General features: G+C 39.7%; 1 protein-coding gene across 6 annotated transcripts in view; it reads right to left on the bottom strand.

The window, feature by feature from the left end:
• Nucleotides 1-27,765, bottom strand: part of LOC102792470 (ADP-ribosylation factor-like protein 15) — a 95,118-nt gene that overhangs the window by 39,689 nt on the left and 27,664 nt on the right. For all 6 annotated transcript variants that reach the window (XR_015719858.1, XR_015719857.1, XM_006789987.3 and 3 more), the window contains exons 2-4: nt 18,396-18,540; nt 16,940-16,999; nt 2,459-2,667 (exon numbers count right to left, since the gene is read on the bottom strand). Coding sequence is in view for 4 of the 6 variants with exons in the window: in XM_006789987.3 (XP_006790050.1) it covers nt 2,459-2,667; nt 16,940-16,999; nt 18,396-18,540 (414 nt within the window). In the remaining 2 variants the exon portion in view is untranslated. The remainder of the gene's footprint in view (nt 1-2,458; nt 2,668-16,939; nt 17,000-18,395; nt 18,541-27,765) is intronic.

The raw sequence follows: 27,765 nt of genomic DNA on the forward strand, positions 1-27,765 counted from the left end.
TAATAAACCATAAGAATAATTCAATTAAATAATACCTGTTATCACTCGCAGCAGATTCCAGTGCTTTATGTTAATCACTAATTTGTCATATGTGCTAGACAGGATGTATATATACAAGAGCATAAAAGGTAAAGTAAATAGAAATTAAAATAAAATTACAACTGAAGTTTCTTATGATTTGTAATCAATTCAAGTGCATGCATAACTAAGTCAGAAATACTATGACAAACACACATAGAACAGCAACATGGAAAACGTTCAAATTCCCAGTGACGTTCAGCTGATAGTAGACATAGTATAAAAACAACTGCATCGATCCTGAACAACTAGTTTTATGCAAGTCTTTCATGATGAACTAAACTGGGCCTTCCAACGGGGTGCAAAAAAGGCCTTTAGGCAACTTTTATCCAACCCCTCCATCCCCATAAGTCAGTCTCACGTGTCATCAGAGTTTGCACACAGTTCAGCCAAATCAGAAACTGATGACTGACTGATAAGGACACATCATGCCAAGACCGCTCAGAGAACATGGGCAGGCCACAGGCAGATTAATTAATCTGCTATGATTTGAGGGCCAACAAAGGGACCAGTGTTGTTGAGCTCAAAACAAGCAGTTGCCACTTAAATGATCAATAAGATGAGTGGGTTTCCGTGACTATTGTGGCTCATGCTCAAGTGCATCCAATCCATACTAATTAGTTACATTAAGTTAAAACTGATTCTGGTGGTGTTGGGCTCCAGAGTGCTGCAGCTGATTCTTTTATTCATTTCTGCTGCTCAGAGTGCGATCAACACCCACTAGCTGATCTGTAAAATTGCACTCCTGCTTCATGAACTTTGACTCACAAGTGTGGCTAAAATTGAACCGCTGGCGTTTGGTGTTCGATTCCTGCGTCATAATATCGAGTACTCATAGCCCTTTTAAACACTGTACCTAATTAGAGAGAAAAGGGTATAGTTCCGATCATGTTCTAACATTGTCTATGAACAAAGTATGATTATATTTGGAAGAGTTAAGCCAGTTGCTCCACTAAATACGAATGCAAGTAATATATAAAAAACCTAGGTTAGAGGTCCTTGCAGCACAACACAAAAGTTATTATTGTGGCACCAAAGACTATGGTTTGCTTCACAAATTAACTGCTCGCACACCTAAATGCAATATTTTTCTGAAGCCCAGCAGAGTAACATCTTTGCTTTAGTTACAATTACTTTATGTCACAACAGAATCAGTCTCACAGCTTATCCCTTTTTCATTTCCCACAGTGGATTTGACATCCCTGAAGTAGCAACATTGGTGGTCCAGGGTAGGAAATGCAGATGGTGCTCTCTCGATTTAGAAACATCAAATAGGACCCTAAACATGATGTATGTGTGTATATATTTCTGTGCGTGTTAGCGATTTTGAGAGAGAGTGTCCACGATTTTAAACCGTATATAGTGAGCACTGCATAAGAAATGCTAGATATAACATCCTACTCTAAGAGACTTCTTAGAGTCTCTTAGAACTGAATTTTTTGACCTTTTTGTCCTTTATACCCAACACACAAGCAGTCATCAACTTTGTCCCAAGCTGAGGGTGTCACACGGGTTGTTCTGATTGATTACATTAAGATCTTTAGAATCAGAATACTTTATTGATACCTAGGGGAAATTATATAATGCTGCTAATTATGTTATGTTATGCTAAATTTTGTTATCTGAGATAGGTGACACAGTTAGAATGCTTTGCTATAGGATCATTTCACAGCAACATATATAACCAACACCTTCATGTTTGGACTTGGGCATGCTTTGAAATTAAATTAACAGATGGATATTTCTGACTGCTGAACTGATTTTTAAATTAGAGTGTGACGTATATATGCATTTATAGAGATGCTAGTTTATCTTATCTCCTTAACTGCTCTCTCCCCACCCAAGTTATTCAGCAACAAAAATGTGAAAGAGACAAAAAAAAAAAATGGAAAAGACACCGGTCTGGTGGAATTTTCTACTACAAAACTGATCTAAAGAGGTCTTTAATAATCTGAGTTTATCCCCTTGCTGGGGACCAAACTGCCTTCGGAAACAAAACAAAAACAAACAAAGTCCATTGACAAACAAAAGCCAGAACTCCACTACCATGAAAAACACAGACATTTCATCCTTAAGTTTCACAATTTTCAATATCTGGCAATATGTTAAGATTCCAAAAGTCATTATGTTGTCCACAGTAAACTGTGTGACAGCCCTAATGGGCCTATTGTATACAACAAGTTGTTTCAGTGTAAAAAGAAAAGGGTCATCCATGTGTATGTGTATATTTATATGAGTGTGTGCAATGAATTATGCAAAATGATGTCTTTACTAACCCAGATGTGTAAGGGGCAGTGTTTACATCTGCAAGACAAACTGAACTTTGAGAGAAACATCAAATGGAAACATTAGCAGCAGCACTGACAACAAACTAACTTACCTGGTTCGGCGTTCTTGCAGCAGGCTTGTCCTGATGATTTGCAAGGATGAGGAAAGGTAGTGTGCAGAGCTGTGGGTGTTGCAGAGCCGAGTGGAGCTCATTACGTGCCGCCTCCAGGTCCTCATCTGATGATGCGCTATCCAGTACGAAGACTACACCCTGTGATCCTTGGTAGTAACGACTCCAATACTTCTTGATGTTGTCAGCTCCTGTGGACGGATGTGATGCTATTAAATGTAGCCACTGTTAGAGCTCTATACTAGAAAGTATGACACTTGTAATTGTTGTGTTTGTGAATTAACTTTAATGAAAACAAAACATACATAACACTCAAATATATATATATATATATATATATATATATATATATATATATATATATATATATATATATATATATATATATATATATATATATATATATATTATGGATTAAGGAATCTGTTTGGTGTAAAACCAAAACAACCAAAGAGATGCTGACAACACGAGTCAGACATGACCGCCACCTTCCTCTGCAGCCATTCTAATTTTCACTCACAGCAAAGGTTGCAGTTGTAAAAACAAATTTAAAAAAAGACTTGCGAGAAAAGACATTAATAATTAGTTAATAACAAAATAAACACACGTAAAAAAATCTATTATTTTTAGTTTTTAATGTAACCTTAGTGTTTCAACCATAGTATCCTATTACAGTATTATGCTCAAATTCATTGACCTCTTTAGAATGACCCATTCCTCCACAGATGTCACTAAAGGCCTACTGCATGGTTAGGTGTTAGATTTATTACACCTGAGGCAAAGAGATTGAAAACAGACAGAGAGGTGTGGCCCATTACGTTTGTCCATATAGTCCAGAGCATTGTACGGCCCTCAGGTCACATCCGGCTCTTTGACTGTCCCTGAATGGCCCATGTGAGATCAATAGGAAACTAGGATGCAAATATAAATAAGTATACGTCACCCAGGTTGTCCCATTTCAGCCACCAAACACTTTGATAAAATCCTCATCAGTGAATGGCTTAATGATTTTGCTATGTTTTGGATATCACAATACAGCTTTGTTGCTTTATTTTGGAGGTCAATGCTATTTTTGTTTTAAATTTACATATATTTGTGTGCATTTGACTGCAGCTTCACTGTAAATGCATTGGACCAGATGTTTCACAGATGCAAGTTCTACTAGCTCTGAAAGACATCAGCTCACATTAAAAAAAGAAAAATTGATGAAGAACGTAGAGTTTTTCCACAAGACCTGGACTTCTAAATATTTATTTACTGAAGTCTGAGTTAAAGCTGGGTGCTTACTTGGTAGAGGGCAGATTGCTGTTTTTAAATATTACAGTTTAAAATGTCATTAGGAGACTAAACACTGAGAAAAAAACAAACAAAAAAACCAAAACCAAACAAATTATTGATGCAGAACAGGAACTGACATCTGATCATTTGCTAGCAAAGTTGCAAAAGCAACAAGGAAAAAGCTTGGTTCATCCCTGGATGGGGCTTGGTCCATCAAGACCAGCTTAGTGATTCGGGACAACAACAGGAAGTGATTTGTTCACAGAGGTAACTCCTCTGGCACCTGGATATTCTGGGGCTCAAAATGGGACGAACTGGCAGGTGTTTCAAGCAATGGCTGTCCAAATCTGACAGTGAAAAATGTTCCAACTTTTAAGATGAACCCAGAACTGAAATTCAGATTTTTGCAATGTATTACACCTCAGGAGGTGTTGTGTAAGTCAGTTCTAAAATGAATGTTGTTGATGTAGTATCAGTGCAACTTCAAGTTGCAAGACAATCACAGACAGTTTGTTCCACTTCTGGAGGATCATGAGACTGAACATAGTGACATAGGCTACCACACAGCTGTCAGAGGGTTCAGCCTAGGTAAATTGCTAAAAAGAAATGGGATCCGAGGATGCAATTTTGAGAGCTTTGTGAGAAGGTAGGTAAAGACCTTCCAGGGCTCTCAGATGCAGAATAGAAGGCAGATCTTCAATTTACTAGACACTCAATGTGAATTCAATACACTTGTTCAAGTCCAAAACAGAATAGATTTCTATAACTGAATAAGAAAAACGATCTAAACTAACTAAACTACAAACAAAACAGCAACAGCACTTTGCATAAAGTTAAGTCTGAAATTTAGTAGAAACTGCACATACTCATTAAACATCTATAAAATGCTGGTACTTTTATTTTGTCTTTTTCCCATTTTCATTGACTAATTCTATTGACTAATTCTAATATCTACTGTGATAGTAGTTTGTAAAATTAAATCAATATTAATAAATTAACACTGAGCAGAACTGAGTTCAGCTTACTGGTGTAACCCTGCACAACAGCCCCAGTTTCCCATTGGGAAAATTAACTTCCCACCCTAGAAATAGTTTAAAGGTCATTTGTCATCTTTGCTTACTTTTAAATGAACATGTTAAACAAATGGTTAATGTCCTTAATTACAGCACCAACTGTTGGATGTCTGCTATGAAAAATAATTCCTAATCACTGCCACAAAGTGCCATCATCAACATGCTTGTCAGTTAGAGAACCATCTTCAATAACAAGAAGGACAAGCGAGTCCTGCAACAGATGGCATGGCCACCACAGAGTCCTGTCCTCAACATCACTGAGTCAATCTGAGATTATAAGAAGAGACAGCAGCAATTGAGATCACCTAAATCCACCAAACAACTGTGGCAGGTTCTCCCTGATTCTTGGATCATCTTACCTACATCACTTCTTCAAGGCAAACTTGCACTTTTACCAATAGGAACTGGTGAATTTTAAAAACAAAGGGGGTAGCATACAATTTTTTTTAAATCTTTAACGCAAACTGTATAAATGGAAAGTCTGAGTATAAGTGTTATATGATTGTATCTATGGGAGTGTCTTTTTAGACATATAATCATTTATAATGATTTAAATATTCATTTTCAGCTAATAACTTCTGTCTGTTTATTTCCTGGGACTTTTTCTGATGTGCTAAGGTTGGTTTACAATCTTCACTGAACAAACCCCTGCCAAAAATAACCTCAAACAGCAGTGTCCACCCCACAAACAAGAATCAACCTGTTATGTATTAAGAGCTGCAACACAAAGTCTGGTCAAATCTCTGAACCTCTCTTTTGCAAACCGATCTACACTATTTGAATGTACCTTTGTAATTACAGCAAGTCTAATTGGTGTTATTTATGGCAAATCTCACCATGGGTGGGACGGTGTTGCAGTAGTTACCACTATTGCCTCACAGCAAAAAAAAAAACAAAAAACAAAAAACATGCGTGTTAGGTTAAACTGTGATTCTAAATCGAGCATAGATGAGAGGCAAATAATGTGCCTGAAGGCACAGAACAAAGCATTGTACGAATGTATGGTAACATGTGGCTAGGAATCAAAAGACTAGAAAAGCACTGTATGAATGCCATTCCATGTGCATCATTTTTTACTCTGACAACACTTTTCTTAAAGTCAGTAAGGAGTAACCAATAACCGTGATATCGGTCCAATAGTTTTTGGTCCTTCAGCATTAGGAGTCTTGTCTTATGAAATAAGGATAATTCATTTTAACTGATTGAATCCAAACTGAGAACAGCTGCTGATCCTCACGAGGAATGTATGAGGAGGAAAGTACACATTTCCAACAAAATTTTGAAACAAAAAGTTTCGTTTTACAAATTCAAAAAAGTGCACATAAGGGTTGTTGTTTTTCCTAAACAAATCCCTTTCTTATATGAAATCTATAAAAAGCTGAAGTTCCACCAACACTTTACTGCACATCACATTATAAAAAGAATAGCTGTTGTCTGGTTTCAGACTTTTAAATGTATTCACTCAAATGATTACTGCCCTTTCCACATGTTTTCTATTAACAGGTGCTAAATGTCTGTTTTACACGCTCAATAAAGTTGTTGTCTCTGTGTACACTATACACACAAGTATGTCCACTTGCTTGTAGAAGATGTACTTTCTCTGGTTAAAATTATCCCTCTCCATCTGGTGAGGTTCCTTTCTTTGCAATCTTGTGAATTGTTATTTTGTTATAGTTGCTCATAGTAAGGTAATTGCCAAGAAGTGACGAACTGTGAGGCAGGCAAATGTTTAAAAATCACGAATTGCACCCAGTGACATTTACCTCCTTTCTCTCATGCTCTCCTTCTCTCCTTTTCTTCCTTCCTCCCCCACTCTTTCTACTCACACCTCTCACTAGAGTGGAAAGCTATCAGACAAAGTGGCACTTGAGAGATTGACTAGGAAGCTTCTCTCAACTTTGCCTGGAAATGGTGGAATGTCTGTCATGTCTCGTCGGATCTTGTTGGCAGCTTCTGCCACCTATTGGTCTGTGAGCAGGATTTGCAAACATGTCGTCATGATTCTTGGAGGAAGTTACTCATATGATTAATTTTTTAAAAGTGCACCATCGGTGCACCAGACCATCTCTTTGCTTGTTTTTCCTCTCTGTTTTTGACAACTTTCAACATATCGCTTTTATTTATATCCACCAAAAAGAACGTAGAATAATAATTTAAAAACACATTTTATAGTTTTAGACTGCAAGCAGACATAACAAGCTGGAAGTTGTATCACGAGAAGTTAAAAATAGCATGTCAGTAACAGTCACAGCTCCTAGTGAACTTGTCAAGTCTTGACTCATAAACTGGACTGCTTGTTGCCTCACTTATTCCATGTGTAAAACCTGACAAAAGTAACATTAAAATGCCTGCCTCCAATATGACAGATTCCCTGCCTGAACGTGACAAATTACATGGACAAACAATACATCTGAACTGAGTCCTTTTAATCAGCTCGTTGAAAGAATCTCACATAGTGCTGTCAAATCTTATGGTATGCTTTGTTGGGTGCTACAGAAGAAGAATTCACAGCTGAATACTATCACTTTTTCCTTTTTCAATTTTATTTGTCTTCCCTTGAATGCCTCCCATTTACTTCTAATTTAAGTTACAATTTGCATTTCTATGAATGTTCAACATCCTTTCTACTTGCCCTCACACTTTTATCTGTTGGTTCAGCTCTCATTCATTCAAATGTTCCCTTTCAGGAAGAGCTGATTGCACACTTGCTGATAGCAGTAGAATTACATTTGCAAATGATCCAAGCTGTTGTGCCCAAACATCGTGTGTGACCAATGTTCATGCAAATAGATATGCAATGCACAGGGGAAAGTGTAATGTCTGCAATTTTCTGTTGTATAATTTACAAATCATAAATGCTAATCACCTGGCAGACACTCCAATTTACCAGTGTTCCCTGAACACCTCAAATGAAGCCAATTGGTTGTTATGAAAGCATAACAGACAGAAACAAGCACATAACATTTAGGTTTTTAAAAGAGAATAGTCACAAGGATGCATTTAGTGAATGGCGTGCATGTAGTTGTGTGTAATAAATGCAAAACACCTGAAGTGGGCCCGGGGACAAAAACAAATGCTAGCCAAGACATTCATTTCTAAATAATGAAATGGAAACTGACCTTGTATTAGTCACTCGCTTTGACAGACAGGAATTGAGTTGCTGGGGAGACCACTTCATTTATTTTTAGTCTGCCCAAATTTGGCTGCAATTTCACACATGTTGGGAATTTTCTGGTAGTAGTGGGGAGTGCAGCTAAAATTACAGATGTTCCCTAAACACCTCAAGCATTCCGATTTCAGCATTTCTTTAAAAAAAAACCCCAAATAAATAAAATAAATTACACTAGCGAAACACCTTTTTTTATGAGTCTGACATCAGAGTCACTTCTCAGAAATTAAACGGCTAGATAACACATCTGACTCGTTATATTTTTTTTGTTTGACGAGTGCACATTTTTGCAGCACGCGAGGCTAAAGCAAAAAGGAAGGAAAGTACTAACACATTCCATGTACTGCATAAAATAATAAAACATATGAAAGTATGCATGGTTTGAGGTCTGGGACCCATGAATCTTAAATTCATGCCCCAAAGACCTTGAATCTGAATCTTACTTATATTGTATGAACACTTGCTGTGTTTTGCATGCATTTGATGATTCATTGCACATGCACAGCCAACTGCAACAGGACACTTATGTGAAACACTTATGAAGTTATCATGCATTACTAATGCAGCCAACTCTCCACACGCATAAAACATTTTCACATTCTTTCTGCAAAGTTATTGACAATGAACGTTGATATAGGTCTAGGCTTTTGAATTTATTGAAATGTCAGAACTTTTCGACCTGAAAAGGTCAGCTGTTTAGTTAATTAGTTAATCATCTATAAATAAATAACTTTTTTTTTTTTTTAATCAATCAACCCATTTTCTGTGATATTTCTGCAAATATTTCTCTATCACTAGTGATACTTAATGTTCTGCTTGTGGTGAAAAACAAGGCCATTTTAAGTTGCCAGTTTGGGTTTGAAGATATTCTAAAAGGAGCATTTTGACTAGTTTTAATATTTCAAAGACCGTAGAATTACAGTTAGTTCATCATCAAGAAAGAAAAAAAATCTGTAGATTAGTGGAGGGTAAAAATACACATTTGTTCCTTCCATAGTAATCTCCATCTTCCTTAAACAATTAACTTTCCTTGCGTTACAAAATATTGTAAAACCCTAGTCTCAATGTGACAGAAAGTAGTGCACTTTTTCAGTTTATTTTGAAGCATTCAGTGGTTACACTTTACGGACACCATCTGAAGCAAAAAAGTAAAAACACGGCAAAATTAAGATTCTGTCTGAGTTACAATCCCCGTTAGAGGAGAAAGTGGGAAAAGCAGACATTTGCCATTTGTACAAACATGTACAGCATGTTCTGATTTTGTGTTTGACTTTTAATTAATGAATAAAACTTGGATGCAAATGCCAGCAAAACGTCAAGCAGTCAATACGCAGCAAAAATTAAAAGCAGCTTGAATTCAGACTCTTTCTGTTGCATTCAATAGCCTGTGTTTATGAATTCTTTCACAAATTCAAACAGCATGCCGTGCTCTATATTTCAACAATACATTTCAACAGTTGAAACCCTGCCACCCTATACTTCCTTTGGTGTAAATAAGACTACTGTGAGGGCTTGATCTTTTTGTTTTGGTCTCAGATTTACTGTCAGGTTTAGCAATAACTTATTAAATAGTTTTGCTTCTTGGTTTAAGTTTTTTAGCAGCTTTCACCTCAAACAAAAACTCAGTATTAGGTCTTAAAACTTTTGAAAAATAAATCCCGGAAAGCAATCCTCTTTGAAGTTATGCTAGTGCCAGAGACTGAGGAAAACGGCTACAACAGAGTGACGAGCGAGCCTGCTGGGACTGTTGAGCGAAGCTGTTGTAATAAAGTTTGCTTACTTCACTAAGGAATGACCTGGCTGGAACTGGAGTGAGGAGTAAAAAACACTTCCACTGTCAGTACATCTGTCAGCCTACACATTAACCCCTTTCATTTATGCACACAATTAACAGCAATTGTTTATAGAAATGCAGCTTCACAAAATATCCTAAATGACTGTGTTACTGTATGCAATAATTTGGCAGATGTTACTATAAGCAATCATTTGAGTGGTGTTATTATATGTAATATTTTGGCAGAACCTTTCCTTTTTGGGTGTGTAACCCTGGTCTTCGATGGCTGAGCCATTTTCATCATGTGCCACTGTAACTGACACAGCTGTTTACGGTTATGGAAAAGTAATGTGAGTGGTTCAAAGTGTAATAATCAATCACCAAGCCACTGATGTTTATATGACACTACCCACCCCTCTTACACAAACAGTTTCCTGCACTAATATGAACAAAAATATTTAGATGATCTTGCTTGTTTCTGATCTACAGGTTCTGAAATACTGAAAATGTTCAATATTTCAGAAATCTCAACCTCAAAAGTTGGCGTTCCCAGAGCACCCTGAGGATGCGAATGAGTTCTTTCTGATCCACCATTTAACCACAATGAACATGAAGGAAGGTAATATGCTTGAATAAGGCTTCAAATGCAGATCGGTTACACTCCAGACTTCAGAACTCCAAAACCAGAACAGTCTGCGGCTTCCATCATCCACTTTAAACGCAATGCAAATTACTTCACTGTGGTTGGATTTTTTCCCCCCACACAAAGCAAAAGCTTCTTTTCAGGGTAAATTTACACACACAGTGGGGATATTTGATAGGAATGAGAACCGCATATGGTCAGTAGTAACTACTATGTGGTGTTTTTGTTCAGAGATGCGCTTGGTAGCTAAATTTGGCTGTTAAATTTTCTGTCTTGTTAATCTGTCTTGCTCATCTCATCTCATCTCACTTGTGTCCTAGTTAGTCCATTGTTCTGTGGAGAGTGGGTTGGCCAAGAACTACTGGGACAGGTTTAGGGGATTAAACTACTTCAGGTTTTGGGGGTAAATCACAGGTTTGGGTAAATGGTGCCCCTTTACACCGGTAAGGCTTCATGTTAAAAAATGATCAATGACATCTACATCTCAGTAGTCCTCTCAACTGAGACATACTAGTGACACTGACATAAATACTTTGTTTTAAACTCCAGAAATGACAGCATGTGTGCATATTCGTATGTATATAATGTTATGACATGAATATCATTTTACTAATATGATATGCTGAATCATTCATTGTTTGTGAAGGAAGTTAACAGTCATTCATATCTATCCCACTGCTATAGCCTGACATTCACTTGAAACTGAAGTGTGTCTGTCCTTAGCAGAAATGTGTCTACAAAATATTTTTGAACAATGCAAATCAGTTTTGTTTACTCCACAGCTTTTCCAAGTGGGTGCTACTGAGTGCAACATTAAATTATTTGGGGCTACTGACACTAGAGGGATAAATGAATGCAAACTTGCTTCTAAAATGAGAAAACAATTACAAGTGCTTCTAAATTCTATTTATTTGCAGTGATCGTTTTCCTCATCTTACCAATTACAGGCATAAACAGACACTGTGTAATTTTAATTAACTAATAAATCTTCACCTATGTGCACCAAATGTGCATTGGCAAATGGCGAAAATTGAATGAGTAACTGTACTTTATTCATACACATGATTAAGCTGATAAAATCCTACCCATAAAAAAAATTGGGTAAGGCTCCAAATGCTATTTAAATAAACTACTTTTGTAGTATTTTTTAAATAAACAACCATTATTATTACTTACTAAGATGTTATGGTTGCACTATGTTTTACCTTGGAAAGAGGAACTTTAAGAATTAAGGCCTTTTTTGGGATTTCTTTTTCAACTATATGATAATAATGATGCATGCAGCACCTGTATACAGTCATTAATATGATCACACAGACACACATGCTAATCTAGAAATAAAAGGTCAAACTTAAAAATCATACACCAAATCAATATCCATTAACTATCACCAATAGCGAATGTATAGTAATGAAAAATAACAAAGTAATGTAAAGCCTTGTTTCAAATAGTCTACAGCCCGTATTAACAACACCTCTGCATGTACAAAGATGCACCGCTGTTGTTCAAATCAAATGTCTAAATTCTTAACCCCAGCCACATCGCTACAGAACAACAGCAGTGTGTTGTGACTATTAGGGTCACTTCATCAGCTGTCCCTGCGTGACATGAATGCACACTGTGAAATGGCCCGTCTAGACTTGACGTCACATCACTGTCCACACATGTAGACACACACACACACAGTCACACTGGAGGTGCCCTTCCCACCTAATCCTCATACCTGGCACAGTAGCTAATGTGTGTCAGACTAAAGATAAGTACAAAAAAATGAAGCAGTTTTGCTGCAGTGTTGTTGTCCACTGAATAAATGAACAGTATCAATCTCTTCATGCTTCCATCCTAGAATTAAAAAGGCGCAGTTCTCTCTGGGTATTTATTTATTTAACGCCTGATTATAATTTCTAATTAGTCCTGAGAGGGTAATACAGCATGGCATACTGATGACACTGATTGACTCTGTCACTATTTAAATAAAAAGCTAAGACAGAGCAGAAGATTATTTGGATTTTGTCGCCTCTGAGAGCAGACAGACTCTGCAGTGAGATCACACTTTTGCTCTTTTTCCATGCACATTTATCTTAATTTACAAATAACTTGTTCGGAGGTGGAATCCAAATTATTCAGATTCATCTTCTCCAGGTTTGGGTTAAATCAGGCTTGGTTGTGTTTATTTTTGTCCTTTCATCCTGTCATACTCTTCTCGCAGCAAAGTTTTGTCAATCCTGCAGAGCAGTGGAAATTACGAAGTTATTTACAAGCTAAATACACTGACTGGCACGACAGACAAGCCTTGTCTGATACGAGCAGGGTGTTTTATCAAGGCCAGACAATGTGTCTAAATCAATAAGGGAAGCTTGACAGGAGTAAAACAAAGTGAGGCATTGTTTTGGGGAGTTTTTTGGTCTTTTTTTCTTGAAAACATCTAACAGCACAACACAGACACAATTTTAAAGATCAGAAGGTATGGTAGGCAGAAGGAAAAGACAAAAATCAGAGTTAAGGATGAAAAGGACAACAAATTAAAATAAGTCAGTAACAAATGCATGACTCAGACAAACATATCGCCCAGCCTGGTAACATCCATCAGGGCATGCCTTCCCAAAGGCTGATTTGTGTCTTTAGTCTATAGTACATTTTGTAGATATGACAATCTGGTCCAGTGCACTCAAAGCACGGCGATTTAAAAATGCATAACCAGACTTATGCGGCATTTACACAGAATCTACAGCGTGAGCAGCACGTTGCCAGGATAGATCGGCTCCAGAGCCCCATGCTACGTGTAGAAAGAGTTCAGACACAGCACTGAACTGTAGGTCACATGCAGTTCACATGCTATAGTTTAATGCTATAGTTAGGTTCGCCAATATGCAGAAGCACAGAAGCCTTGGGGGGGAAAAAAAGTTTATTCGGGTGTCAAGTAAAATACAAGCTAATTATGCTTTAAGTACGGATTTACTGGCTTAGTATAGCTCAATATAACAACATGCTTATGTGCAGTACTCCATAAACAAAAATAATAAATAAAGACAACACTGTGCTGCCTGAAGGCACAGATAGCATGCATAGGTGGAACGCAAGAGCAGAGTTCACCACGCAAAACAACACACGTACATTATGATCTCTGCCTTCTCTGTAGTGGAGGCTAAGCTAAAGCACAAACAACCGCCCAAACAAATAAGCGTAGCTCATTTGTTTTCTGCATATTTTGATACTATCCCCTGGTGACAATACACGGATCCACCATGTAGGTGGATCTACCATTCCAGTCCTTTTCTATTTTAAAGCGAACTCCAAGTACAACACCATATGATCCAAATGACAGGGTCACCTATACATATGCTCCTAGAGCAGCGGTCCCCAACCTTTTTTGCGCCACGGACCGGTTTATGCCCGACATTATTTTCACAGACCGGCCTTTAAGGTGTCGCGGATAAATACAACAAAATAAAACTAGTACCGGTACCGAAAAAAAGAAGATTTATTCATAACACACGTGAAAAGACCCAGGAAAACCGAGTTAACGATAAAAACGATAACAAAATAACGCTGAAAACCGATAAAAACCCTGAAAACCATACATTTCACACCTGAGCCTCAACTCTTGCGGCCCGGTACCAAACGACTCACGGACAGGTACCGGTCCGAGGCCCGGGGGTTGGGGACCGCTGTCCTAGAGGACCTGCTTGGCGATAGAAACCCATGTCATGAAGTTCCCAGTACACAGCTTTTGTGCTGATGTGAATGGCAGAGAAGGTTTTAACTCAGCAGTTACTGGGTCTCAGCAGAGTCTTGGTGACTTTTTCACACAATGCACCTCAGCACTCAGTGAGACTGCACTCTAACTTTACATGGTCGGAGTTATTTGGTTCATAAGCGCTTTTATCTTGCAGTAACACTTATAGTTAATTGTTGAATATCTATGTAGGAAAAGCTTTCACAAACTGACTTGTTGCTGGTTGGTTTCCATTTGCTGTACCATGCTCGAATTTATGCCAGATCTAGAAATTTTCCTAGAAATTACCCAATGAAGGTGATTGTGCGTGCAAATGTCAGAATCAGCTGCATGGAATATCTTTAACCTGATTGTTAGGTTTTTTTGTGTAATTGTAGGGTCTTTACCTTTCAATATAAAAGGACGACGAGGTGAACGTTGTTGTGATTTGGCACTATAGAAATAAAGAAAAACAAAAACAAAAGAACTGATGCAAAACATCTCCTGCTGCTTGCTACACGTGACAAAGGACAATTTCTGATAATGTCAAGTTTGTATTCTCCTCATATGTTCACGAGTTCAACTTATGAAAGAGTTTGCTGCGTGCCAGAAATGTTGACCTTAACATACTCCCATATGCCCTCTTCCAGTTCAGCTGAAACTACCTTTGTCTCCCAGATGTAAAGGGTTGAGCAATAATGAGACTTACAAAACCAAGGAAATGAAGAACAGCACATAAAAAAAAATAAAAAGCTTGAATGCTTGAGCTTTTGTGAGGAAGTTTTATGTGACTTGGTGTCTTTTAAATGGTTTGCGTGCTCTACTCAAACAAATACTGACAAACGGGTCATCTGACCTAGGGCACATACGTCACCTAAATACGCAAAACTAGCTTTACCTTTCTGACTGTTAAGCGTCAGTACCTCACTGATCTTCAATAGGCTTTCCGGTGGCATGGGAAGGAAATACACGGGAAGTGCTTCACATCCTGACACTTCTCAACAAGAGCGTCTTCTCTTGCCTTAGTCAGGGCTGAGTAAAGAGAACAAGCCACAGAGGCATTGTGTAAAACACGGGTTTCGGGGTCAGGAACACTGATGTCTGTGCGTCACATCTTGTATCATTTTTCTGCATCATTGATGCAGTGCAAAATTACATAAAACTAAAGCAGGCATGTTTGCTTGTTTTAAAGCCATAGGGAGAGGGGAGGAATAAAAGAATACTGACAGAAGTGGGAAGTGTTGAGTAAGTTTCAAACTGTGCAGAACAAGCCTGCCATAATCAGAAGACACTCTGAGGGTCTCTGCATGAAAACTGACCAGTGGAAAATTATGCAAGAACACAAACTCTTCCAATTATATATTTGCGTCATATACAACTGGAAGAAAAGGTGGATGCCTGTGCAGGGAAAACATAATGGCTGAAAATCAACACCTTTTCTTACACACAATATCCAATATCCTAGAAGACAAAGGCGAAGACGAAGAAGAAGAAAAAGAAGAAGGAGACGAAGAAGAAAAAGAAGAAGAAGAAAGAAGAAGAAGAAAAAGAGGAAAAAGGGTAGTTAGTAGAGGCATCAAAACATGTGCTTGTTTTTACCGTCTCCAATACATCCATATCGGATGGCAACATAAATCACTCAACTGCCTGTGCTCTGTGTATTTACAAGGAAAGGAGCAGGGGAGTCAGTGTTCAGGCAAGAGGGCTAAGAGAAAGAGAGAACAGATTTCATCATGCTTTTCTGTGGTGGCAGCCTATACTAACGTCTCTAAATCAAGTGTGTCATCCGTGGGACCAGTGTTTTTCCAACCACAATCATGTTACCACTGTTACCACCAGACTGGCTTTGACCCAATCCAGAAAAACCTCTTTAGAAGAAAAAAAACCCTAATGCGTTCTGTCCAAATTTGGTAGCTCCCTCGTTGGTGGTCCCCCCCAGTGCCTCTTTTTGCATTTGTGTGAGTGTGTGTGCTTCATCTTTTCAGACGCCTAAGTTGGGTGATCCTTGAAAATATGCACTGCACCTGTCATGCACAGGAAACTGAAATTACAAAACAATCTATTCCTTTTATTTCTCAAGGCTCTCTTTAAGGACTTCGATTGCATTAGCTCTGTTTATTTATCCCATCCTCCACCTCAGGTTTCCTCATCTCAACTTAATGGCTTCCTCGAGTGTTGTACATTTCCAGGAATAATACTGTGCACGTTGTTCAGCATTGGAAATTTAAAACACACCAAAAAACAAACGCACTAACACATCTGACGTCTATACACACACACACACACGTCTGTGTCTGAAAGATGTCATGCTACAGGACACAAAAAGAAACATTTTTTCCCCATTCTTGATGTTTGTGCCCACTTGTGTAAATTTCAATTGAGGAGATGGGGTGACGACAGAATCAATTTTATTGTAGATGAAAACCATTAAAGTATATATCTAACGGGTCACATATGGACTTTTGTACAACATATGAGTGTTTGTAATTGAAGAACAAAATATTCCAATGATGTCATTGGAAAAAGAAGCTGGTCATAGTTTGGTGGGTAAACAGATCATAAAGTACGGATTTCAAAAAAGAAAACATTCATTATGGCACAATAACCGTTGCCCACTTTATATTGTAAGGTAAAGACTCTACAGTAATACAAAGAAAACAGAAAATCCCAATAATCACATGATGCAGTTACTGTTACAGTGGCCAGTTAACCTGTTAATGTCTACGATGGCCCAGAGCATTTCATTGCTGGCTCACTCCATTTCATCTAATACAGACGTTACAAACTTGAATTTCTGCATTTACTTCTTACCTCCAAGTTCTTTTACATTCAAGATGGCATTTGGAAACGGTACTGCTTTGATGCTGAAACCTGAGAGGAAAGAAAACAATGAAAATCCATCATTGTAATCACCTAAAGAAATTGTACTTCCCTCTGTGTCAGTGTGTGTGTGTCCAGCACATGCTAGAAGTGATGAGAGTCAGCTTTTAGGAATGCTGGCTCCATTTACTTTTCAATAGTGAGAAAGTGGATTTTTTTTTTTCTTTAAAGAAAGAAAGAAAAAAAGGAAAGAAAAAGAAATCAATTTTATCATTAGGTTTCCCCGGGATATTTGGTGTACCTTTTCCAAACCAGCTGGTGAACACACGCAGGACTGACAACATATTTGTGTTATAAACATGAAAGAAAAACACTTTGTGTGGTCCAGTTTTAGAAAAACAGAAAAACAAGAAGAGCTAAACAGAAAAGTGTTTTGTTCTATGTTGGGGTTAGCGGAGGATACAACTAAGTACTATCGTGTATTATGTGGTTTGTTTATGCGGCTGCGTACGGGAAATAGTGGAGAAACCCACTAAAGGGCAAATTTAATGTTGCTCAAATTATGCTAACTTGTCTTGGTGGGAATTCATTTCCTGACAACATTTACAAATAGGAGGAGAGATTTGAAAGCAGATTATGACTTTATAAGCATCTAAATTAATCACTATGTACATTACAACAGTGCACAATTATGAAGCAGGAAGTAAGGATATTAGCAGGAGAGTTCCCCCTTTATTGGCCTTCCTGTTCTTCCCTCTGTACATTTGGCAGATGGACAGTGCTGACAGCTAAATCTGCTTTCAGAGATGAACACTAATTTTCTAATTTATCTATTAAGGCTTACTCATCAGCAGGCGCAGAGAGCTAGTCACTCACCTAACACACCCCCTGACACAGAAAAATGCAAACTAACTGTTACAGGCAGCACATTTGGGAATTACGTTATATTTAGCTTCTCCTGGAAAAAGAGTAAATCTAAAGTGGGACTTCTGCAACAGCTCACTGCTGCTGTCAAAGCCCGGGAAGGAGACAGGAATGTCAGGGTTCTTGAGGGATTACATATATGGAAAGCAGAGTGCTGACTACCACAAGAATGATGTGCAAACCCTGAAAACTCCTTCTTTTCTGGACATAACACCAGCCTGCCACTTGATTGAAGAAGAAAAAAAAAAAAACAAGTATTGGCAGGTGACATCCTGACATCTATTCTGGCACAAACACTGGGACTGGAAAAAAGTCCTTCCTCTATTGGAAAACTAATACCTGAATAGTACTATCTATCTGTTTCAAGAACATGATGTCCTTCAGATTTGAATCACAAAGGACTAAAAAGGAGAAAGATTGCAAGAACACATGTGAGCGAAGGGAGATAGGTACAAAAGCAGAGGGTGCATGCTTAATTTTTTATGCCTTCTTTTCCACTGATCCATGTCTTATAAGCACATACCTGTTGTAGGAACTATGCCATCAGTGCTCTCACTACAGAGGCGTGAGAGCAAGCTGGTCTTTCCAGCACCTGTCAGGCCAATGCACACCACATCATACTCTGGTCTCGGCGGTGGGGGTCCTTTACAGCACAGTGCCCGAAAACACTAAAACAAAGCATACAAAGCAATGAATGCATTGGAAAACAATTCTACGCGACGGGGGGGGGAACACATGCAGCTGATGTACAAGGAGCAAAAAGTATACAAATGATTGAGCAGAAAGCTTAATAAAAAAAAAAGAATGCACCATGACAAAGAATGATACTACCATGATTTCTACATGTACGATCTAATTTAATCATGCCGCATAGAGAAAATGTCATCGACAAACTATATTCAATCAGGGGGTTAGATGCATGCATCCAAGTGCTGGTCCAACACGTTTTTGTCTGCATGTAAACCTTGTCTGATTGGGCCCTTATGGCAGCCAGAGGCAGACCTGTCACTCCATGAATCACGGCCTGGGACTGAGGGCCTGCTGTGAGACATTAAGGGGCAAATGCAGTGTGAACCGTGAATGAGAACTTTAAACTTGTGTGGGGAGATCAGTATCCAAAACTAAAAAGAGATCTCTTTTATTAGCAAGACAGGAACCAGTCTGGACATGGCAGGGCAGACACACGTACACGCGCACACGCGCACACACACACAGTCTCCTACCCATCTACGATATCACATTTCAAGTACAAGAACATCAACACAAGATTTCCTACTGCTCATGTCAAAGGACGACCCTCCTCAACACACTGTTGCTGCGCTCAGAGACTTTAACAAGAAGTAAAAACATGCGCAAGTCTACATGAACTGCTGCACATCTGTGTGCACGCTGTCCAGGTGTGCCATCAGAAAAAGAATACCTCGGTGGGCAGAAGCAGTTAAACTAATGAGAGGATAAACAAATATTCATCATCAGTTTTCAAGTAGGTCTGTATGTTTGTATATTCCGGCTTTAAGTCACTGTAAAAGACTTTTTATATCAAGTTAAAAGAAGCAAATGAACATCCAATAAAAGAGCAATTTTACAAGATGCATCCATTGCCACTTTTAAATTGGAGGAGAACAAAACAAAGTGCTTCAGCCTCAGTTCATCTACAGAGCCCAAGACATCAATGACTACCGGGGTCAGTTTTCAGAGTCATGCCAAAACAGGACTGCCGTTTGATGGAGATGTGGGGAATCTGCTTCAGCAGAACCAGACGTCGGCTGAGCAACCCGAGCCCCCCCGACTCCTTGGTGAACCCACCAGTCTGCTCAAACAGGAAACATTCTCCTTTTCCAGAAAAACTGTAAGATCAGAAACACACGCGTGTCAGATGGAAGAGCACATGTACAAACTTGGTTTGATTGGGTTATTTTCTTCTCTTCTCTGAAGCCACATGTACAGGTTTCTGTAGAAGGTGAAAACTACCCCAGCTGTCAGCCAAGAGGACTGACAGCTGATGTTTAAAAAGAAGGGTTGAGGAAAGTGAAGATGGAAGAACTCAAGCAGGTACAAATAGATATTGAGTTGAATAACTCGAGTATTCAGAGCCCTATGAAATAATTGCTAAACCAGGAGTAAACATTGCTTTTAAAAAGCCATTGAATCAGGGTGCTGCCCCATTGCGGGAGCAGAATGAGAGGACTACTCCCACCAGAGAGTTGTGATTTCACAACAGTTACTAAAGGAGCATCCAGGCCCTGACCCTGGGGTCCCCATGTACACAGTGGCCCCTGTGAGAGAGAGATGGCAGCTCCCACCTCTGGCCCTCTTTGACAGCTCAAGATTGACGAGGAGAGCTTGCTCAAAAGGCTCACAGGAGAAAAATAAATATGTCGGAAGGCCTTTGCCTACTTCGAGACATGCCCCTCCCCGTCAACCACATACTCAATGTGTCACTGAGACCAAGAGCACAATCACAGAGATTGTCCAATGATGAGTATTTCCATAAATCTCCAAGGTATTTATACACACAGCTTAAATTGAGTTTTTAGTTGTATTTGACCCATACAGTAACCTGTACTTTGATATAGGAAAACATCTACGGAAACTCATAAAAAATAAAACCTACGAGGCCACTTGTCAATCCTGCCAAAAGACTCTGGGAATGACAAGCATTTTATATAGACTCTATTGATTAGTTGCCTCTTATAGTATTGGACATGTTCTAGTTGTGCTTTCCTGAAAGACCTGCCTAGACATTACCTCACTGTTGTTGTGAAAGTTGATTAGCTAGGCTTTATGTAAATGAGAATCATATCACAGAAGATGTAGCCAGGCTCCATTTTCTCCTCAAGAGAAAGATGCACGACAGAAAAAAATGGAAAAAGAAACACCACGCTCCCCAGGCCTCCAATTTTAAAAAGATGCCAAGACTTTTAATGGGTGACACAATTAGGCCTCCTGGCAGCAGAGCATAGCTCAAGTAGACACTGAGCTTATTAGCATTTAGCCTCATCTAAATAATGGGGGGTTCCCATATCAAGAGTTTAAAAGGACAATGATGTATGAAAACTGCTGCAGTTCTTTTTCCTCCCAATGTTTTACTTCACATAATGCTCAAAGCCACACCACATGGTATAGCGAGCACTCCAACAATGTCTCCACAGACCCTCCTGACCTCAAGTTTGTTCATTTGCATATGGTTAACACATGATATATACATGGATATCGGGACTGAAAAAGATCAAGGCAAAGGGTCCCACTGACTAAAGGATTCAGATAGACTTAAAACAAAAAAAAAAGAAAAAAGAAAAGAAAAGGAAAAACAACTAATAAATGAAAACATTTTTGTCAGTGACACATAAACTATCATGGTGTAAATTCACCTGACGTGGTTGGATGGAAAAAGAGCCAGGCTCTTTTTAGAAAATGACTTTGTATTTTTAGAGGTAATAAATGTGGGTTAGAGGGAAGCCGCTATACCCACAGAAGACTAGTTCATGTTTCACTCTCGTACTCTCTTGCTACTGTCGAGACACCACAGGACCGGAAAATAGGCAGTGGCATGACAGCATGTTCCAAATTGAGGCTCACAACAAGCTTACAGTTTGTATGGACAAGCTTTGATCTTGTTGAAGTTATTAAATTAAACTTTAGTGTTGTCAAAGGAGACACAGAGAACATAGAAATCAAATATGCCAGCTTGTAAACGCTGATTTCATACCTATTCTGTTCAACCGGATCTTTGGAAACGGTAACATAACAAGTATGGTTTCTGCATATTGCTAAAACATCTCAACAGGTGTGCAGCATCAACTAATTCTGCTACAGAAATACTCATGACAGCTACATAAATACTACCCAGTAATGGTTACCAATATTTCTGGATCCTTACGATCTTTAAGTCTTAATATTTTTATCAGGATGGTTGGCTAACATTACCCAAATTTAACAAAATCTGACATAAATGCTTTGCCAGAAAAGTTCAGACGCAATAACATTCTGCAGAAACACAGTAAGAGATGAAACTTCAACTTCAGCAATTGAGTAACTGCAAATGTTTATCCAGTGTTTAGTGTTTTTGAAAAAAATAAAAAAGAGACAAAAGAATGAAAATTCTGTAAACCTTTGGAAATAAAGTAATAAAATAAGAAATAAGATTGATTTATAGGGAGCAAGTGCCAGATGACTGAGTCAACTGCTCTCACCACATTATACATTTTGCAGAAAGAAAAAAAAAGTGGCTGAAAAAGCAGCAAATTATACATGAAGAAAATCTGTCAAGCTGATGCATAAGTGCCCTTTTAGCCCCTGTCCTGCCCATTAAGCATGTAAAACACCATGTTGAAAGGTAGATTACTCATCAGTGAGTAAGTCGGAACTATTTGCACTCATCACAGTCATGGTGCTAATGAGTATAATAATGCCTGCTTAAAAACTGCTGTATCACATTTAGCCTTTGGTATTCCAGAACACACAGACATACCAAGAAGTAACTGCAGCCTCCCCCTTGGCTGCAAACACATAAGCTGCACATACTGACTTCCGGTACAACAGAAGGGACAGGATAGAAGAGAGGAGGAGGAGGGAAAAAAAACAAACAGAAAGGACACCCAAGACACTGGCCTCAGTAGTCATGCCCACTGCAGACAGACAGACAAAGAGTATGGGCAAGCAGGTTTTTTTTTTCTTTTTTCTTTCCTCCAGACTAAGTGTCGGGACAACACTTGCGTGCAGGGCTCACTCCTGACCTTTGGAAATGACAGTCCTTTATATGGGTGTCCCCATGGAGGAGCAGTGCTAACAGCTATGTGTGTAATAACACACCAACTACAGTCATAACACAGGCCTGCAGTGGAGAGGAGAGGCAGGCTGTGAGGTATGAAGGTAGTATAGGGAGAAGCAGGGAGGTGGAGAGGGTGTGCAGGCAAAATGGGAGTGGTGGTGGGTGGATGGCTGCATTCATTCATCCTCATTCATCTTCTCCCCCCTTCAGTTGTTGTTATTTGCCACTTTGAAGCTGGATGGGGGGTGAACAGTGGGACACAGTGTGGTTCAGTACAGTGAGGGTAGGGGGTGTGTGGGGCGCACTGCATGCCATTCTCGTTAAGGGGCGAGAGAGACGTGCTAGACACACAAGGCTACTCAATGGACTCTTCCCATGCTAGGTTACTGCAGACTGTTGTTACTCCAAAATCAGATTGGAGTAATCAGATAAGATTGCTTCAGGCCCGGGTCTGCGCCACACCACACCAAACCATGCTCCACCCTTTATTTTGCTTCATAACATAGCACATATTTCTGACCATTAATTTGGCATGCTTAAGTGTTACTGGCATTTTTCTAACCACACATGCCTCTCATAGCAGTGGATTTTCTTCCATTGGTGCAGACAAGATGCTACCAGCATTATGCCTATCAGCACAAGCACGAACGACTGTTTTCTTATACCTTAATTGCAAGTAAAAACAAATGCCATGTGGATTTGGCAGTGAGAACTCTGATATGCTTTCAACTGTAGCTACAGGTGATGAAATACAAGATTTACTGCACTTCAAAAATGATGGCCAGTTAAGGACACTAAACAGGTGCCATTCATTATCCCGCATCAGAAATAGATCCCTGAACAAACACACACACACACACACACACTGAAAGAGTACACTGGAACATTTGGGGGACACGCATCGCTCCCGTTCCATGTGCCTCGACAATACACATCCAGTTGTGTGGAATGTTTTTGATGCAGGGCATGCTGAATATGTCTACTGTTGACTTCAACAGCTTAAAACAAAATATCTCAGAAGGCTGCTGAACTGAAATGACAGACATACAGCAATAAGAAGATGACCCTGTCTGCGCCAGCTCAACATCCCGTCTGGTGAAGTAGACCGTGTCTTACTTAAGTCGACAAAACAACCCACAACCCATTATGCCTGCTTGTCTCTGTGTTTACGGGGAGGTCTTGTTTTAAAGCTGATTTGCTTGTCACCGTTTTGCAGGCACATCATCCCTTTATTCAAAAGCAACATCCACTCTCTTTCTCTCACTTTCTCCGTCTCTCTCCCCTATCACCCCCGCTACCCAATTCATTCATCCCACTTCTGTCTGTCTGGCCCTCGTTTCAGAGCTCAAACACTATTGCCCTGACGTTAAGGTGTCTGGACAAGGAGACAAGCTAGAACACACACACACGCACACACACACACATACACAGAAAGAGTGAAGTTAGAGCGCCCCCCAGCTTTTTGCTGGAACATACCACATCTTTTACACTGCAAAGGAAAGGGCAAAGCTTTGCTCCAACTCATTTAATGTAACTTAAGTAACAAGAAATGGCTCTAAAACCTTCATGTGTCAAATTTCCACCAATTCTGAGATTCAGTTTCATGGCAGCAAACACAGAAAGAGAAAAACTAATTGGTGCTGCCTGCCACTATCGAACAGAAGCGAAATCCCTTCATTAATTTGGCTAAACAAGTTAACGTGACCGACTCTTTGGAACCTTGAGTCCAGTTTTAAAACAACCAAGATATGTCTAGACTATAAATCTCAACTTCGACAAACAAACTGAAACATCTACTTGCTTCCCCCCCACTTCACTTCCCCTTTTCGGTAAGCAGCTCCAATGTTAGCCTTCTCCTATCTGGCCTGACATGGTAGCTTGTGACCCTGCCTGGATGAGGAGAAGGCCAGATCAAAGGCAGAGGAGCAGCCTTGGAAAAACACTTGGGCTGAGAATGGACGGGATATCTGTCAGGAAGCCTTTCCCACTGGGCTCACTAGTGCTAGAGCCTAGGGATCAGGTTACCACCCAAAAACACCGACATGAAAGAGGGGGAGACGCTAATCCGCATACATGGGGCTCTCTGTCTGTCCTCCAGTTGCACTCCACCACCAATAATGTATCCCTTCTTCCCCTCTGCTCCTTACCCTCTAAAATCTCCACAGCTCAGTATCTCTGAGTCACCGCCAAACCACACCAATTTAACTTACCCACACACCCCCCGGGCTTCTCTACACCACCACTCCTCCCTGCTTCAACACCCCGAAAACACTCAAGCTTCATCACAGAGGATTAACAGGAAACCCTGACACACCCTTTTGTTGAGGAGACAGAGGGGGCTTGGGTGGTTTGCCACCCCGAGAGGGTCTTTTTTATCCACTGGGGTTCCAGTTAGAGAAGGAGACGTGAGGACTTCATGTCTCAGCCTTCTTACTAACATCAATGACATGCACACACAAGAACTTCCACAACTCCAAGCTGTATAGACGAGGCCTGCTGGTGGCTATCAGTTTTCCAGTAGCAATGAGCAGGGACTAAGAAAAGAAGGATGCAGTGAGAAAAGAGGCTGGGGCAGGGAGGGAGCATTTGTAGGAGTGTGTGGGATAAAGGGAGTGTTCAAAATGAGGATGGCATATATGTGTATGTGTGTGGCAGGGAGTGGGGGGTGGGTGTCAGTGCTGTAAATCTTGATGTCACTGACAGGAAGACTGTTGCAGGACCATTACCATAAATCTGACAAACGCTAAGTTGATGGGAGGCTGTATCTGTCTGGTCAGGGACCAGTCTAGACGGTCCTATTGAGGGGTCCTACAGCGTAGCCCTGTTTGTTTCCAGCACCATCTGGATGTGGCAGTAAGTACCCGCTGCTGTGGTTCACATATGCAAACAAACACAAAGTATACAATGTGCACCATTCCCATAGCCATTGCAAAGGCCCTGATCTTTGTTTCTCAAACAATAACCACAATTTATTTGTGTAGTGTACTGACAGAAATTCTAGAACAACAGGTTACACACAGTATCAAAGTAATATCAAAGTTCTGTGATCAACTTTCTTGTATAATTATTGCATTAAAATGTTACTCTGAACTTCTGTGGATGATAAATTGGTAGCTAACTATTCAATGGGCTCCTAAGGACTTTTGTTAGATTAAAGCAAATCTAAACCACATACACTAAACCGTTAAGGTTGTGAACACGAGAACTCCACAGTGGTAGATGTTTGCGCTGAAAGCTGGGTATACGCCGCAGGCTGCACGGTCCTGAACAGTTTTGCTTGTTGGCAGGATGTATTCACTCAAGGAAGCAGCCGCTGTGTGGAAGTGGTGCTGCCATGAGGTGGGTGGCATGTGTCACATAAAACCCGAATGAATGTCCAGCAGAACACTGCATGGCAACAAAATGACTACTCTTAGTCACTTCACCTGTCAGTGGTTTTAATGTTGTAGCTGAGTGGTCTACACTCTAATAACTGTGTTGAGGAAGATGTGACTCAGTGATTCATACCGATTACCTCATAGACACGCTATGATTAACAGGGTATGTTCTCAAGTTTAAACCCCCCCCCATAAAAACACCATCTCCCAAGAGATGGAAACACAAAAGCATGATAGTTCTGCAGTGCTGAATGCTTTTCAAGCATCCATAACATTTGCAAGAGTCACTGTGACACAGCTCTTACAGATGCTTTTTGTAGCCTGCGTTTCCTGCCTTAAATCTTATGTTCATTTTCTACAAACGAAGCTTGAAAAACAAGCTCTCGTTTAGTTTATCAAAGATTTTCTATTGAGGCACCGAACTACTATAAAAAAAAAGAAAAAAAGAAAGAAAAACAAAAACATCTCCTCTCTCTCCCTCTCTGAGTCTCTCGCAACAAACTGGGCAAGAGTTCACCTGAGGAGAATCTGGGACTGATCAGCACTGCACGGGTTCCACACTTTGACCCAGGCGTGGGTCACAGTGCAGCCTGAGGTGAACACTTTCACTACAGTTTAATACTTACACTTTGTTTTTGATGAATACAGACGTGTCCCCTCATTAACAAAGTCCTTAATCTTCATGCCTTCATGCTTGAAAGGAATGTAACGAGTAGCATAACAAATGACTTTTTCCTGGAAGTAATTAAGTAAAATATATATATATATATATATAAAAAAAAATTAATATATATATCACAACAAAGAGAGGAAATACCTCAACAAACATGCACAAACATTTGATCCACAGCAAGCAATTCATTTACATGAATGTAATTTCTTTATTGCTGCTTAGAAATGGTGGATGAGGAATCAAAGTCAAGTCCAAGTGATATTGATAATGGAATCGCAATCACTAAATTCGTATCAAAACGTGGATTAAGATTGTCTGAAAGATCTGATGATCTGTGAGATCTTGGTAGGAATAATATAATCCAAACAGAATCTCCCTCTAGACCCCCAGCCCCCTTCCCAGCCGACACATTTATCTGTCTGGAGCCTACCTTGGAGCTTCTGTGTTTCATGACATCTACTGGAAAATTACATTAGGTTGAGAATAAGAGGGACAGCATTAAGGGGCCCACCCACGGGACTGTTTTCATGTTCTTCTCTTTTTGTTCAAGAAAGCATAAGGGTGAGGTGGTGGCAAGGCAGTTGCATTCACAGTGGACACCTTTACTCCATGGGACATCCAGAGGGTAGATAAGGAGGCCACAGAAATGAGGGGGTTGAAGGGGTTCCACTGGGCACCATTACGGTAAATAAATCTTCTAAATTGGGGAGAGCGATTAGCATACTGCGGCGGCAAAAACTTTGGTATCCTGGGCACAGCGTAGGGCAAAAAGATGTTTTTCTGCACCCATATAGAGGATCAAAGCTTAAGGGGCCCCCTTTTGAAGGCCCTGAAACTAGTGTGCGTGAACCAAGGGGGGTGGGGGGCGCCCCATCTCACAGACATAAAAAGGATGGGTGGATGGAAAGGGCACTCCTCTCACTTTCATCAGTTAAAGCTCATTTTCATACAGTATTTATGTATCAATGACTAAATCGATTGTTGATTAAAGCAAAATTAGGGCCCCCAGTCTCCCTGAAAAACGTGTGGGAACGTTTCAAGTTTGTCGTTAAATGTGAAAGACTTTTTCCCA

This window comes from Neolamprologus brichardi, chromosome 12 (assembly GCF_056152115.1).
Source record: "Neolamprologus brichardi isolate AB-2024 chromosome 12, ASM5615211v1, whole genome shotgun sequence".
NCBI classification, from domain to species: Eukaryota; Metazoa; Chordata; class Actinopteri; order Cichliformes; family Cichlidae; genus Neolamprologus; species Neolamprologus brichardi.